The sequence below is a fragment of the Sphaerodactylus townsendi genome, linkage group LG10 (assembly GCF_021028975.2).
Source record: "Sphaerodactylus townsendi isolate TG3544 linkage group LG10, MPM_Stown_v2.3, whole genome shotgun sequence".
NCBI lineage: Eukaryota > Metazoa > Chordata > Lepidosauria > Squamata > Sphaerodactylidae > Sphaerodactylus > Sphaerodactylus townsendi.
The window spans coordinates 57,569,074-57,585,710 of NC_059434.1; the positions used below are offsets into that span (position 1 = coordinate 57,569,074).

General features: G+C 39.4%; 1 protein-coding gene across 2 annotated transcripts in view; it reads right to left on the reverse strand.

The window, feature by feature from the left end:
• FAT4 (FAT atypical cadherin 4) overlaps nt 1-16,637 on the reverse strand; it is a 156,829-nt gene that overhangs the window by 69,080 nt on the left and 71,112 nt on the right. For both annotated transcript variants that reach the window (XM_048508826.1, XM_048508825.1), the window contains exons 2-3: nt 3,936-4,067; nt 963-1,224 (exon numbers count right to left, since the gene is read on the reverse strand). In XM_048508826.1, coding sequence (XP_048364783.1) covers nt 963-1,224; nt 3,936-4,067 — 394 coding nt within the window. The remainder of the gene's footprint in view (nt 1-962; nt 1,225-3,935; nt 4,068-16,637) is intronic.

Genomic DNA, 16,637 nt, shown 5'->3' on the forward strand with positions numbered 1-16,637 from the left:
GCCTGCCGGGTGCCCCTTAGCCTGGCACCACCAGAGGAAGAGGTCGAGGGAAGAGGCCGAGGGAAAAGGCCATAAGAGGGGCCGTGTGGGGGACAGGGGTGGCAGGTCATGGCAAGCCATGGGCTAGGCCAGAAGCCTGCTGTGGGCCTGCCGGGCACCTCTCAGCTCAATTCCACCAGAGAAAGAGGCCAATAGAAGAGACTGTAAGTGGGGCTGGGGGGTGTGTGTGCACAAAAACAAGGTCTTGCCCTAGGCGCCATTTTCTGCCGGTACGCTTTTGTCAGCCACTACTTGTTCATCTGCCTCCCTCTAGTTGCTAGGAGTTCCTGCTGCATCAATAGGCATCAGTGCTCATGCAGATAGGTGGATAGAAGCAAGCAACATTCCCTACTGCCTACCCTTTTCACAAGAAATACCACTTCTGCCAGGTGAGAGAAGGAACAAGGGCATGTTCACTTGTATATTAAAAGCAGACCACTCATATTAAAAGCAGACTTTACTGTTGCTGGCACACAGTGGCAGGATACATAACGTTGGGTATTCCAACATCTTTAAACCTTGCCCAACAGTGGCTGTCCATGATGCCAACCTGGTAATCTCATGATCTTCTGAAAACTGCAGCTGATACAGTGCTACCACTTCTTACTCCCACTAGTTTAATACACAAATTAGAATATTAGCTAATTAGGTTATACTCTTAAATATACCAAGTTGAACGTAAGTGTCACCAGCATTAATGTAGCTTTCTTCTAAGTCAGCCTGGTTACAGTCAGGCCATTAAACTAATTGAAGGATCTTTACTTGAATGATTATTTACTTAAGCTAGATGAAATCCAAAAGTTTAAAAGTATTCAGATTAATTAAAAAATGAATTGAAAATATCATGAATTGTCACAATGGTTAAAAGCCCATTAAATTAGGTGTTGAAAATAAAGTGAAGTCCCATGTTGATTCCTGTTTACCTGGAGTAGTATCCTCTGGTATGTCAAATGAATACCAAGGTTTGGAGAATGTGGGTGTATGATCATTAGCATCACTAATGGTAATGTTTATTCTCATATCTGAAGACTGTAAGCCATCATCAGCACGAACCAGCAGAGAATATTTAGAACGACGTTCTCTGTCCAAACGCTTGGTAGCTATCAACTCTCCAGATTCGGGATCAATATGGAAGCTGTCGTCTGCCCCACTGATGATAGTATAAGTGACCAGTGCATTTGCACCCTGAAAAGTGAAAAATGAAGACCAAAATGCATATCAACATGAAGTCATTCTGCTTATTCCCAAAAGCTGATTACCTGTCTAAATCAAATTTTAAATGATAAACAAAAAAGCAAGTATATGTAAATGATCATTTTTACATGTTAAATTTTATATTAAAAGTGATAGAATGTAAAGAACGAACATTATTATTATTTCACTCAAGAACCAGTATTGACTGCTAAGAAGTACTTATATAAAATAATCAATTTATGGAGTTTTAGTTAGGTGCTGAACTTAACTAACAAGATCTATTAGTTCTGCTTTGTGTCAATATAAATCAGTTTCTATGGATCAGGGAGGGAGAGGGGTGTGCAAGATGGTAATGCACTATCCATTTGTTTCAGATTCTATTTCTGCTTTACAATTTATTACATACCTGGTATAAAAAAGTATAAACAACTAATAAGAGAAAAAGGATTTAGTAATGAAAATTACTTGTGGGAATTAGGATAAATGTGTGTAAGCTCCCATTTCATCCTTATTAAATGTAAACATAGTCCCCTGTGTAAGTACCAGGTCATTAGTGATCCATGGTGTGACGTAATATTACAATCTTTATTTGGTGGTTTGCCATTGCCTTCCCCAGTAATTTATACTTTCCTCCTAACAAGCTGGGTACTCATTTTACGAACCTTGGAAGGATGGAAGGCTGAGTCAACCTTAAGCCAGCTACCAGAAACAAACTTTTATCAGAATTGAACTCATGACATGAGCAGAGCTTTGCCTTACTGTGAAGGTGCAACAGAATTACTATATTCAGACAGCACAACCAATCTCTGCATACATGTAGCTTGTGTGCCATGTTTGTGTGTGCCCTCCTGTACTCCTCATACACAGTGCTTCCTGGCAGAGGCAGAGCTACCAGGGGCCAGGGGGGGTGCGTGTTGCACAGGGCGTGTGCTGGGGGTGCGGAAAGTCCCCCCCCCACAGTGCCCCCTCCCACCTCCTGTGTAGATTCTGCATAGTATAGATATAGGTGTGGAGAAAGGTAGTATGGATCCCTCATGGAAGAGAAAGTTACAGTGGGTCCATTTTCAGGTAATTTACAAAATATTTCAGCTGACTTTTTTATTTTAAAAAAGAAGTCAGTGACAAACATAAGAACATCCCTGCAGGATTAGACCAGTAGTTCATTTAGCATAGCATCTTGTCAACTTACAATGGCCAGCCAATTACTTTCACAGCAGTAATAAAACATTTTGAAAGCATTTTACATCATATGTCACTTAAAACACTTTTAAGGAGTTATAACAGTGTTAAACATTTTGAAAGCATTTTGAAAATGTTGTCAAAAAATTAATCTAATGTGTGGCATGGCCCATAGTTGTGTTCAGATTTGTGAGTGGAGGCATATTCTATAACGTTATGGTGACTTTGAGATAACCTGGTGCAAAAAATCGTTCTTTGGTCATAGTAGGGGAGGGTGGCCGCCAATACCGAGAGGGGGGCCCCCCGCAAAAATCAGATTTTGCACCGGGCTCCATTTTCCCTAGCTATGTCTCTGCTTCCTGGTTTGGAAATCCTTCAGTCAAACACCAGTTTGCTGTAATGTAAACACTTGGGGGTTGTTTTGTGTTCACATACTGGGCTTCTACCCCCAGATATGCTTATGGTCATCCAATTGCCTGCTTTCAGACATTATGGCAAATTGGAATTTAATTGGAGGTTGTACACTAAGAAACTTGCAATCATTCTCCATACACGAACAAAGGGAAATATGAAGATAGCATGTGAGTATAACCAGAGGTGGGATCCAACCAGTTCTCACCACTTCTCTAGAAGTGGTTACTAATTTTTTCTGAGTGCTGAGAAGGGGTTACTAAAGCAACCTTCCTGCCCAATAGGGAGTGGAGGTACGTGTGTGGCGCCACTGTTTGAATCCCACCACCATCGGAACCTGTTATTAAAATTTTTGGATCCCACCACTGAGTATAACGCCTCACCAGATTAAGAAAAACCTAAAAATGGACCTATGTTCATGAATGAAGGAAACAGAAAATTTCATGGACTGGGTATAAGAATCTTTAAAATCAAGAAGAATTCATTGGCAAACCACTGAAATGCATGGAGTCCAGCAACAGTGAACTGTGAGCATCAGGAACCTTAACCTCAGTTTAGCAAGAAGAACAAAATGTTAGGATTTCATTACTATACCAAATATAATCGTAACAATACTCCCCCGCCTCCATCACTACCACCACAAAACATAATCCTAACAATACTTATCCCCAACTTGGATAAATTTCTAATGTTTATTGCTTCACCAAACTATTTCTCAAGGATAATTAAAATCTGTGAGACACACATGAAAATCACGTAAACATTCATGTCAACTAAAACGTTTTGCATGTCAGAGATTTATAGTTACCCTTTGAAGCACATCCTCCTCATGGGTGTGCAAGAGTTCCCGGCAGAGAATCTACATAAAAATTCAGCTGATGTGGGTAAGAAAATGTAGTGAAGGAAGACTGTTCCTGAATTCTCCCCATTGCTATTCTATTACTTAGGGTCCCCTAACACCTAATTTTCTGCAAAATTTCATAGCCTTCTCCTTGCAGTATAAAAAGAAGCACATGCTTGAACAAAATATTTTCTTCAGTGAGAGTGGAAATCTAAGCTTAACAATATGGTTACATTTGTGTAACAATACTTTCAAACGGGCAATCTCCTACCTCGTCAGCATCCATGGCTGTCAGCTGCATTATTTTAGATCCATCTCCTACATTTTCTTCTACAGTCAAATCAAGCATGTCTGTAGGAAACACTGGTGGGTTGTCATTCACATCTTGAAGAGTTATTTCCACCTACGGGCAGAAGGGAAAAAATGCCATGACACATTGATTGAACAAGAGTGCTATAAAAGACCAAACTTTCCATTAGGACAGGTAAACGGTGCATAAACTAATGTTCAAGAACTTTCCCAAACAAGAACAACAAGCATGAGCAAAATTCCTGGGGCTGTAAAAAAATCCTAATTGTTGCAAAAAAAACCCCTAAAGAAAAGTATCTAACCTAAATAATTTGACTTGTTGATAGTAACTGATTTTAAATGGACCTCAACTGGTTTACATTGGACATGGTCCATTGATTGACTGTCATTGTAATCTCCAAAGTTGGCCCCTGGAGGATAGCTGCCAAGACCTGGGGCACACACTCATTCAACCATTAAATGCTGCCTGACATAAAGACAAGGTGGTGTAAAATTCTTCCTGAAATGTTTACATATTGGCATGTAAAAAAAAAAGATTTATTTTTAGCACAAAATAGGTTCCAATTGTCATTTTGGTGGAGATAATTTGTTATATATATAATCATTACGTCCCTTTCTACTTGGTCTATTCACATCTAAATTCAAACTCATTTTTTTAAAGATATGTTTGTATACTTAACAAACATTACTAATCTGAAATTCTTGCCAGAGCTGTTTACCCATGTTTCTGTGTAATCAAGATTGTTTAGATCTCACAAGCATAGATTAGCTAAGGTTTAAATTGTTAGGTATACACACACTAATAATTGACTAATAAAAAAGGAAAGACAACAGCTGGTCTATATCTTCACTGAAAGCAATGGATTCCTATAGGGCACAAAGTAACAAGTTGTCACCAAAACACGAAGACCACCAAGGAGATAATGGTACAGTCTCATTTCAATAAACTGTTTGTAAGACTAAAGAAAGAAACAGAACTTTGAAAACAAGGAAGATAAGTAGGTTGACAGACAAAGACTCAGTGGTACTCCAGCAAGTTCTCCTCATTCTTTTACAGTTGATTGTTCTAACTCTGGTTTAAAATGCTTACAGTATTTTTTTTTAAAAGCAGTACTAATATCTTTAAAACATTATATATTCCAAGAAATTTACATATTATCTTTTGACATAAGAACAATGCAGACTAGGGTCCCGAACTTCCAGGTTGGAACTGGAGATCAACTGGGATTACAGCTGATTCCCAAGAGAGATCAGTTCCTCTGGAGAAAATAGTAAACCTTTCCCCCTTTGCTTTGCTTTCCCACCCCCTTTGCTTTTACTGTGTGGTGTAAATAGTGATTTTATGGAGGACATAGTTCAGATATTTTTTACTGTTTATCCCCCTTAGTGGAGATTAATGGCGCCAGGATATGGATGCCTATAAATTTAAATAAATAAATAAATAAATAGTTTAACAACATTTTAAATAGATCACTATAAAATACTGGAATGGACCATGGATTCTTCTCAACCATGGTTTAGATGCTTTGCATGCAGAAGGTACCAAGTTCAATCCCCAGCATTTCCCGCTAGCAGAACATTTCACTATTGGAATTCCTGAAGGATGCTGTCAATCAAGTAGATACCACTGAGCTAGATTGATCAATAGTTTGACTCAGTAGCAGGCAATTTTGTATGTCCACATATGCTTGTTGCTCAGTAACAGCTCTCCCTATTGGTTTCTAATGACACTAGTTCACCTCCAGCCCACCCACCCAGACAGAAAACACAGCTTTTCAGGAGCTAGATCAGCCAAGGAACTTTAGCGATATCAGTGTGCTGTGGAAATAATCAGCTTTGGAAGTAGTACTGAAAGACCCATTATTTGGGAGCAAATAAATCAAATAACTGAACAGGAATGAATTACATTAGATATAAATAATGACCTCCTTGGGTTTGGCTTTCATATGTCAAATGCACACCTAGAGATTTTAATGTACAACCTTAAACCTGCAAATGTAAGAATTAGCATAGGTATTGCTGTTACAGCATTAAATACAATGTCCCAAGCTATTCTTCTAGAATGAAATCATTTTGGACTTTCATTTTCAGAAAATTAAACTGCCTGAGAGGTACACTCATAAAAAAATACGCACTGAAAATTGGAACTATTAATTTCAACAAACAACAAACTATAGAACACTAGGGGAAAAAGACGAAGCTATGTGATATTTTAGTACTGACAATCAAGTCTAGACTCTTAAGTGAACACAGCTACAGCAAGCTACCAGACATATTAAATTTCACAGATCCAGTTTCAAGGTACAACAGCTGTGAAGTTCTGTAGTTTACTTATTAATACCATATAGATCATGCACAGCTACAGTTTCAACCATGTCAACGTTTTGCCTCAGAAGCCAGATTTCACTATGGACTGTTGTCCTTTGCAGCTGTATATGTAACAATTTCATTCTTAAAGTATAACCTGTATCACTTTGCACTTCTAAGCTTTCTTGTTTTAAGGTAGCTATAGCCTCCATATGCTATTTTATGAGGCTGAATGGCAAAATTCATGAGACATGCTGAGCTTATTAATGGAAAAACTGACACTGACTGATTAGAAAATAAGAAAAGAATAAATAACATATTAATGCAGAATTATCCTGAATCATTTAGTGCCCTTCATAATATACCGCTGGAAGAAGGGTAAATTGTCTTGGCTGATTCCATCTTGGTGGGAGCTTCCACAGAGTTCTGCCTTAGATGGTTGCCATTACCATATGGAAGAGACCTTCAGGAACTGTAAAACTATACCCTCCCCTACCCAAGGAATGTGCAATCCTGGCTGACGACTGAGGGATTGCAGCATTTCCACAAATGGGCTGAATGGAAACTCTGGACACTTTCACACACTCTGAATAATGCACTTTCAATGTTGTGTGAAACAGAAAAAATCATTCACAAACAATCACTCAAGTGCATTGAAAATGGATTAAAAGTACACTACTCAGCATGTGTGGAAGTGCCCTCCGAAGCTTCTAAGCAAAACAGCTTGTCTTAGAACAAGATCAGCTATGGCATGTTTAGGGCTGATGAACAGAGGATCCTATGTTTACATCTTTCCTTTGTGTTTCTTGCTGAATCTGTTGCTATGCTGATTGAATCAGGATAGACGTCTTACTTTTGATAAATTCTTAATTATTTTAAATGGGAATAGTTGTTTTCTTAGACCTCCACTGTTCAAGCACGCTATTTAAAATGGGTGTCAGGGGAAGGGAGGCACTCAGTTGCTAAATGACTATTTCCAGTGAGTATGTAAATGTGGCAGATCATCCATATGGTATCCAGACCTTGGGTAGAGGGAAGAGCCAGAACTAGATGGAGTGTAGAAGAGAAAGGAAAGCTGGAAGTACTGGCCCTCTTGGTGGGTAATTCCTAAAACAACCAGTTGGTGGCAATGTATTTAAAAAGTGGGAGATAAACAGTGGTGGGATCCAAAAATTCTAGTAACAGGTTCCCATGGTGGTGGGATTCAAACTGTGGTGTAGCACCAATTGGGCTGGGCAGGGCACGGTGGGGGCGTGGCTGGGCATTCCTGGGGCGGGGCATTCCTGGGCGGGGTTGTGGCAAGGATGCAGCCGCTGCGCCGGTCCTTGGGCGGGAAACGAATGCAAGCAGGCACAGGCTGCCACGCACGCTGGTGCACCTCCTGCTAGACTGCTTCAAGTTCTGCGCGCTACTGCTGAGAGGAGGGGCGTAGCTAAGGCAAAAATCACGTGGCAAAATCACCAATTAGTAACCCCCTCTTGGCACATGCAAATAATTAGTAACCTACTCTCGGGAACCTGTGAGAACCTGCTGGATCCCACCTCTGGAGATAAACCTTTCTGAGAGTTGGCCAAACTGGGAGAATGGTGTTACTAGGTATCTAGATGCCTCAGAAGGTCAAACAGCACTGCAAGACCATTCTGCCACAGATTCTTTTGTAAATATGTTCAGCTGAAATGAATATCAGAAAGAATTTGCTTGGTCCACTGAATCATCCATACATAAAATAGAGGTAACCAAGTATATAGACATCCAAATCCCAAATTTCTTTCAGCATTTGTGTCACAGAAATTTTGGAAACCATCAACATAACTAGCATATTCAAAAAACCTGTAAATGTACATCAACAAATTATCACATGAAATAAGAACCCAACAGCATTCTAGAATGTAATGTTTGGGCAGATTTAGCTGTTTATTCTCTATATTTCTGTGGATTTTAAATTTGTATGTCAATCTTTTTTAATTCTGTGATCTTTTAATCTTTGCATTTTTCAAATGGTTAATTAACTCTTAGGCTTTGAATCCTTGCAACTCATTCATTCATTCATTCCATTTATAGGGCACCCTTTCCATTGCAGATTTAGCGTTGTAATGCTGCAATAGCCATCTTGAGTTAGTGGCCTTTAAATAAAGTTGTAAAATAAATGGGATGCATTCCATGGAATATTTTTCCAAGCACAATAGTCCTTGCACAAGTAGAAACACTAAAATTACTCTGTGTCTATGAGGCAAAATAGGGAAGATATATTCTGCATGAGAAGTATAAACTATACTGTTTCCCTTCACCTCAATCTTTTCAACCATCCAATGAGTGGAAGGAAACAGAGCTGCCAGAAAAATGCTGAGTCAGCTCCCGTTAGGCCAGAACAGTTTTGCAAAGCAAAAACACCTTCAATAATCTTTTCTACTACCTCTGAATATGTGTTTCATCAGAATGTCACAGATGGAATATGATCTAAGAAGAAAGGGTCAGTCACGGTTTATCATATAGTTGATATATATTTAGTTGACATATATTTATACCCTATTATTATTTTGTTTAAAAGTAAAACATGGAAAATCCCAACTGGATTAAGGGTACCTGATTTTTGTTTTCTTTCTTCCCACTTTAAATATGTTGGGGCCCCTTTTTCATTTATCTCTACCCTTCTTTTCAAGGAGTTCTGGGTAGACTACATACTACATACATCTTTCAATTTTATTTTCATTTGCTACAATAATATTATCCAGAGGTTTTGTGAAATACCTAATATCAAGGCAATATATCTAGCCATGGCATAAAAATACAAAATAATGCTAACATGTCATTATGCTTATCCTTTTATTCAATAAGGTAAACAAATGAAGTTTTCTTTTCCTCAGAAGGCAGTCAAACCCAGGTTCACCAGCATAAATAAGACTATTTGTACAAAAGAAAGGCACATTACATTCTTTTCCACTTGTAGTGGTGTCTGCAAGTGCACTAACTGATAGTTTTATTTAATGTGGGAAAAGAAGTAACAATTATAATCTGATACCTACTAATAGAATTAATTGCACAGTTCAGATGTCTAATAAGGAACTCCTGCAAAATGTAAATTAAAATTAAAGGCAAGCAACCTAATTACACATTTGGATATTACTGTTTACAGTCCAGGAAATGCAATCTATCATCTGTTCATGTGGTTTTCATCCATATATTTCTGGGGATGATATGCAACAGTACAGAAATAGAGCTTATACTTTGGCTTGCAAGTATCTGCTTTGGCAGAATCCCAAATAGAGAAGTTGCACACAAATGCACTCACTAGATGCCTACATAAACAGGTATAAATAGTTAGGGTGTTCTAATTGTTACGCTGCTACAATGTACAGTATCATAAATGCAGCTGTACTGTCACTACTGGGAAAAATAACATCATTTGTTTGCACTATTATTTAATCAACATTATAATGATTTTGTAAATTCAAACTGTGAAAGGAAATAACTAGGTTAAGAGAAAATGCTAGTATTAGGCTTTTTTGAAGAGAATAACACACATACACAATTATTCTTTTTCTAGCTCACAATCATTCTAACTTAAGCAAACAATTTAATCAGTCCACTGTTACATTTAGACAAAATTGGTTAACTGCCTAAATTCAATAAATTAAATCACTGGCCAGGTCTTTGTCACTGTAGTAGCACTCTCGTTCATATGTGCTTTGAAATTATTTTTTAAAATGATAATCATAACACGTTTTTAAAAAGCAATATGGTACTACTCACTTCATTACTTACTTTACTTTCTCACTTTCCTTAGAGAGCTATACAGCATAGGATTCACTGAAGCCACCAAACTTTATCATGCATCATAGCCAAAATTTACTCTGGGACACACCAGTTAGATACACACCCATTCAGTGCTATGGCTCAGGAAACCAAATTATTAGCTAATGAAGGAATATGAGACTGATCAATGCTCTTTCTTTCAAACTGTACAGAAACAACTGAGTAAACATTAATGTATACACAGTCACCGAATGCCATTATTTGTACCTTGGAATTTTAACATACTAGCCATACATTTACAGATATACCGTCTAATGAAATTAACCCCAATTTCAAAGATTGGTCCAAACTGCTTGGTTCCAGTGCACATTTCCTGCCTTGAATTTTCAAACAAAGACACATTTTGTGCTTCCCAGTCTTGCCCTGATTGAAACAAACTCGTTTATAAGGCTAATATTCTGTCAAACTAGTTTGTGCAAAGATTTATTGTGGTTTTTTAGGTTAAAGGCATGTGGGAGAGAAGGGTGAACATAAATCTATTCAGACAGCCTCTCAGTTTCATACAGCGTATGGCTCCTGAATGGGGCAGGCAATGCTTTTATTTCTCGTATTAAGATGATTATTTCTATTAATCACTACGTATCACCTATCAACCATTGCCATGTGTTCTTCATACAAGAAGGTGGGGAGGGGAAGAAGCAGTATAAATGTCAAACTGGGCTATTAGCCAAAAATGCCAAGAGCACCTCATAGTGTGGATAAGAATGGGATAGCTCTACTCTTGACATTAAAGAAAGCTTCTGAAAGCCCATTGAGTGTGTAGTGAAATAATGAAAGTATTATGCTTTTGTTAGCACACCACGTTGCTTGAACAGCTGAGAATGAGTTTGCTCCCCCTACCCCTGAGAATCAAAGAAAATTACACTGCCCTTTTTAGCTTTCTGGAAATTAATACAGTTTCAGTGATTGTTTAAGTCATTTACTGACCTCTCCTGTAACTGACAACCTCATTGTCAAAATGTTTTTGTGCAGAGGAGGCCTGCCACAGAAAAATTTACAAGCTTTCTGTCTGCTCTGCAGCTCTGAAGAGCACTCACTCCCCCTTGCCCTTCACTTGGGAGGGGAGATTCGCACCCAAATGGTCATGGGATGGGAGGAAGAGTAGTGCTATACCCTCAGTTCTACTGCTAGCATGGCTACACAAAGAAGATCAGGAAAGCCAGTTGCAGTGCAGTAAAAAAATAGCAGGCCACAGAGGGTAGGAGAGAGATATATATGTCTGCACAGAAACCCACTTGATGTTTCACCTTCATGGGGCATTCCGAGCCGCCCCAGGCTAGCAAGCTCAAGTAGCTTTGCAGTGGGCATTAGGCTGTCTATTTGACTAACACTTGCATAATTATTTGCCCACTGCAGCCTCCCTGAAGGAGTTGACATCCACCAAATTGAGTCAAAAGAAGGACATCAGTAAGGACCATGCAGTCACCTTGCAAATGTCCTAAATATGTACATTTGATGGCCAGGCAGCTGACGCTGCTTGGCTTTCGTAGAATAAGTGTGAACATCCAACAGTCAAGACACCCATGATAAGTCATAGGCCAACTTCATGGAGTTAAGACACCCATCTGGAAAAGGTTTGCATAGCTACTGCTTGCCCCCTATGTGGTTCCCTAAAACAAATGAAAAAGTTATTCCTCATATCTGCAGTGCAATGCAGATAGAAAAACAATACCCTATGCAGGCCTAGCATGTTCAGGGACTCCTCCTCTGAAGAAGACTCCTCTGGGCAACACCATGTCCTGATCCAAGAGGAATGCTGAAACCAGCTAAAAGCGGCCAATGGAATTTCAGGTTGGTAAGTGCAACAACACCAACCTTTTCCGGAATGAACGGTTAATTAAAAGCAGATTTGAAATCTGAGAGCCCTCAGATCTCCCAAGCTCCTAGTGAGCGGTGATAGCCAGGATGGTTTGCCGTTTCAGCATGTACAGCCAACAAGACCTTTTTTGGACGCTACAATCAACTTTTACTTTGGTACAAGCGCCAGCTTTTCCGGTAAAGCCGCCGCTGTGCTAGTGAGTGCTTGCATGTTGTGGCACAACAGTTAACCCGTTCTGAGTTGCTCTAGAGCTGGAGGAATGTGAAAGTCAAATTCCTGGCCAACGTTTTAGCATGGGGAACCGAGGATGCCTGCTCCAATGAAAGGCAATGAGAATGCTTGGACTTTGGCTACCACTGCTGAGTAGGGTGAAAGGTGGAAAGAGAAACAGAAATTCGGCAGAAGGAACCATAGTTCCAGACCACCGGGAAGATGCTGAGTAGTCCATTGGGTCTGGAGGTAGATGAGAGACCCCATTCTGAGAATGACGGGAAGAGAGAAATGAGTAGAATGCCTTGGTGATAAAGAACCTTGAGAGCTGTGTCGGTGATGAGAGTAGTCACTCAACACTGAAGAAATCGACAACAGACACTGAGGGTTACCATGGTTCCTAAAACAGTTCCCAAAACTGAGGAAGGTACTGTGGAAAGGACCACCCAACTGAGGTTGAGACACTGAAGGGGATCCCCAAATAGGCTGCTGCAACATTTTGACAATGGCCATCCAATGAAGGCTGCTTGGTTCTGGTGCTTCTGACTCATAGAATATTGTGCGCATTGGTTGTGAAAAGGTCGTCAGCAACAATCGACTATGACTCCTCAGAAGTAATGTGCTTCAGACTGGAGAGATGCTGCTGGCCTGAGAACTCAGAGGTGATGGAACTGGATCCTGTGGAGAACTTGGCTGCAAGGGAGTATCGCAATAGCAAGAATCTATCGACAATGAATATTGACAATGAGACATTGAATGACCCAATAGAAACCCCTATTCAGACTATGTCTTCTTGAAGGTGATCTTAATGGTAATCTTGACTGCAATCAACAGTGACACTCATTTTTTATTGGCCAATTTTGAGAAGAATGGTCTTTTAACAATTCCTCACCATATTTTTTCTTAGGAGCCTTGTTTTGAGAAGGCTCCAAAGCAGTCCAGTTGAAGAAAGCCTCAAAGATCCAGCAAGGAGAGAGAGAAACAGAGGTTGGGGAATAAGCCCTCCTCTCCCCTTATTCTGAAGCACCTAAAGGAACCCACCTCCAGGCCCTATCCTGCTGGGCCTTCAGTGAAAGAGAGAGAGAGAAGGGCACAGACCTTGCCGAAGTCGAAGCTGGATTCAATAGAGGCACTCCTTATGACTCACTGTTAGCCATTTCAAAATACAAGTCATATGCTTCTTGAAAAGGAGAGCCCTTCTTAACTTATATGGTGAAGGAGACAGACTCACAATTTTGAATTAAAAATACCTCACAGGGCCTGAGCCTTGGTGTGAGGTGAAGAATCAGCAGAGAACTTTTCTCCATGGTGGCAAAAGAAGAACTGAGGAAATAGCACTCCTTCACCTACCATCTCAGGACCATTTGGGCAGAAATCTTCCCTCCCAAGGGATGGGTATGTGGGGGAGTGGGAATGAGTGCTCTTCAGAGCAGACAGAAAGGTTGTAAATCTTTCCGTGGCAGGCCTGCACAAGGGCAGTCTCCAATGTGCTCTGCAGTGAACAGCCACGAAGATGAATTACAGGTAACTTTCTTCCTAAATTACTACAGAAATGAGCAGGAGATACGGTTTGCATATTTTACATTTGCACCTAAATAACCTGGATCTCAAAACTCAGTTTTACAGACAGTGTGTCATTCCCTTTAGTAAAGTCTGGTGATTTTATTTTAAGCCTACATTAAGCTTCTTGCAGCTAGCATTACCTTTAGTCATTAAAATCTGTTTTAGCCATCTGCCAAACTGATACAAGTGCTTAGCAAGCACCTTTTCCTAGGATACTTTAAGAGTAAAATACTGGAATCTTACACATTTGGGAATCATATAGTTTACAATTTTATGTTTAACTTAATGAGATGTATCACTGTTTAATAATATGTGGATTTCAGAGGTATGCATGTTACCATTCTTGCAGGGAAAATAAGCCTGCAGTTCCAGAGTATAAATGTCACCATCAGTAAATTAATAAATGAGCAATTAAGGTATACAGGTGTAATCTCATACTACTCCTACATTAACAGTGCTTGGTAAACTTGAGGCCATAAAGAAATAAATCTTATCAGGCTATATGGGAATTGAATTCAATGGAAAAGCTTGTTTCTCATTTTGTATCAGGGAACTTATGAATATACATCCTGGTGGAACTACCTTTCAAGTGAGACTCGGGACCTGTGGGGCCTGCTGCAATTTCACAGGGTCTGAAAATGGCAGTTGTTCAACCAGGCCTACGGTTAAGGGCAGCGTCTTGTGGCTACCCCTCCTCTTTCCCGTTTTTCTTAATTATTCTGTAATGCTTTCATTTGATTTATTTTTATCTTTCCTTACGATTAAGCCCCTTATATTGATTCCAGAAAGTTTTTAGTTTTTAATTTTAGCTTTATACTGGGATTTTAATATGTTTAGTATTTAAATTATGTATTGTTATTGTTAATGTATTGTTATTGTTGGAAGCTGCCCTTAGCACAATTTGTTGAGAATGAGTGGGGTACAATAAATAATGGGTGGAGTACAATAAGTAAAAAAATACCCATAATTTCTTTTTCTTAAGGTATATTTTTAGGACAGCAACATTTTCCCATTCTGCTTTCCCTTTTATTTCCCCCCCCCCACACACACCACTAATAAAAATAGTGGGTGATATTCATTTTCACAGATTTACAGTGCAATCGGTGAACAAATCAGCTTCTAACGTGAGGCCTCCTACTCCTTTGAGGCTGATTCCGAAAATTCGTAAAAACTCGGTCCAGCATCATCGCTGCTGCTCGCTTGCCTTCATCGGGAGGTGCCTCCAGAGATCAGCATCATCACTGGGTGTTGCACCGCTTTGCATCTGGCTCCTCAGTGCTGAATCTCGGCGGAATCGCCTTCAAGGTATTGCAGTGTTAATCCTTTTAAGGCCTTTTACGCCGGTTCTGGGACTCCTGCGTACCTTAGGGACCGGCTCTGCCCCATATTATGTCCCACGCCTGGTTCTCCTGGCTCGGGCAGAGGCCAATTTACTGGAGGTCCCCGCCCCCTCTATGATGCGGCTGGCCTCCACCAGGGCCAGGGCTTTTACGGTCCTGGCCCCTGCCTGGTGGAATGCTCTTCCTACTAAAGGCCAGCTGTCAGGGTCTCCTGCGGGACCCTCGTGAATTCCGCAGAGGGCCTGTAAGAGACTGAGTTATTCCTTAATCGGGCTTTTGGGGAGGGCCGGCTGCTTGATAGGTGCCCATTAATAAATAACAACTGAGATCCGCTGTTTCTCTCCCAGAGTCAGAGAGTGAGTGGGAAAGGTTGAACGCCATCTGTTTTTTAAATATTTATGAACTTGAGAGCGCTTTTGCATTTTAACTTCGATATAAATTCTTAGCATTTTATTCTATTTAATCCACTTTGTATGTATTATAAGTTGTAGAATAGCCCTGATTCCTCGAGGGCGGCTTTATAAAAGTGGAACAAATAAATAAATAAATAAATAAATAAATAAATAAATAAATAAATAAATAAATAAATAAATAAATAAATAAAGATACTCTAGTCTAAGCCCACTGATTTCGTTGGGTTTAGACAGGAGTAACTGCTCTGGATTGTGATATTAACCTCAACTTTAACAGTACCAAGGTATCACTAGAATTTTATGGTAATTTTATGGATTTTATATATCATCTGCCATGTTATAAATTCTTCACTTTAAGCTGTCTTGAGACCTTTTGAGGAAGGGTTGCCTAGAAGACCAACAAACAAATGAACAAATCATTATGAATGGTTTTGGTCCAGCCATTTTCACTGTTTATACCGAAGATTTGTTAGGGAGGGAGAGTTGCATTGATTTTAATATATTTTGTGCAATATACAGTGTACTATGGATAAGATACACATAATTGTCATATATAATGTATAATTAATGTACAATGAACATTTATTTAACCCGAAAAATATGCATACTTAATAGAAAAAAAGAGGAAAATTGAAATGGAAAATATCATAAAAACAAAGTTAATGGATTCAATTTGATCAAGAGATATCAAAATCGAGACACTGAAACCAAACCAGCAAAAGGAGTCCTGGTAGAAGCCAGATACCATTTCAAGATTTAAAATGACTAGAGGCAGGTTTGAGTACCCAAACTACATATTTGCAGCGTTATTTGGTATTTACTTCACAACTAAATAGTTCAGTAAGAGAGCTAGATTCAAGTTCAACCTTAGAGGCCAACGAAGGAACCTTTAACTCTCAAAAGCTTATACCCCCCAAATGTTGTAAGTTTCTGTGGGGTATTACTGCAATCTAGCTTTACAATAAAATACTATATGTAAAATGCTGAAATACTGCATGTAAAATGTCAACAACTGTCTGATTTAAATCCCTGGGTATGTAGTAGTCAATACTGATTTATGTGCAGTCTAAGTCCCATGGAATCAACAGATAAAAATCCAGAGATGTCTTAACTGTTATCCTCTTACTCAAATCTGAGCGGTGGCCTATCACCATTTGTTGACTTGTGATTCAGTCTACATCCAAGAGGAGAGGAACTGT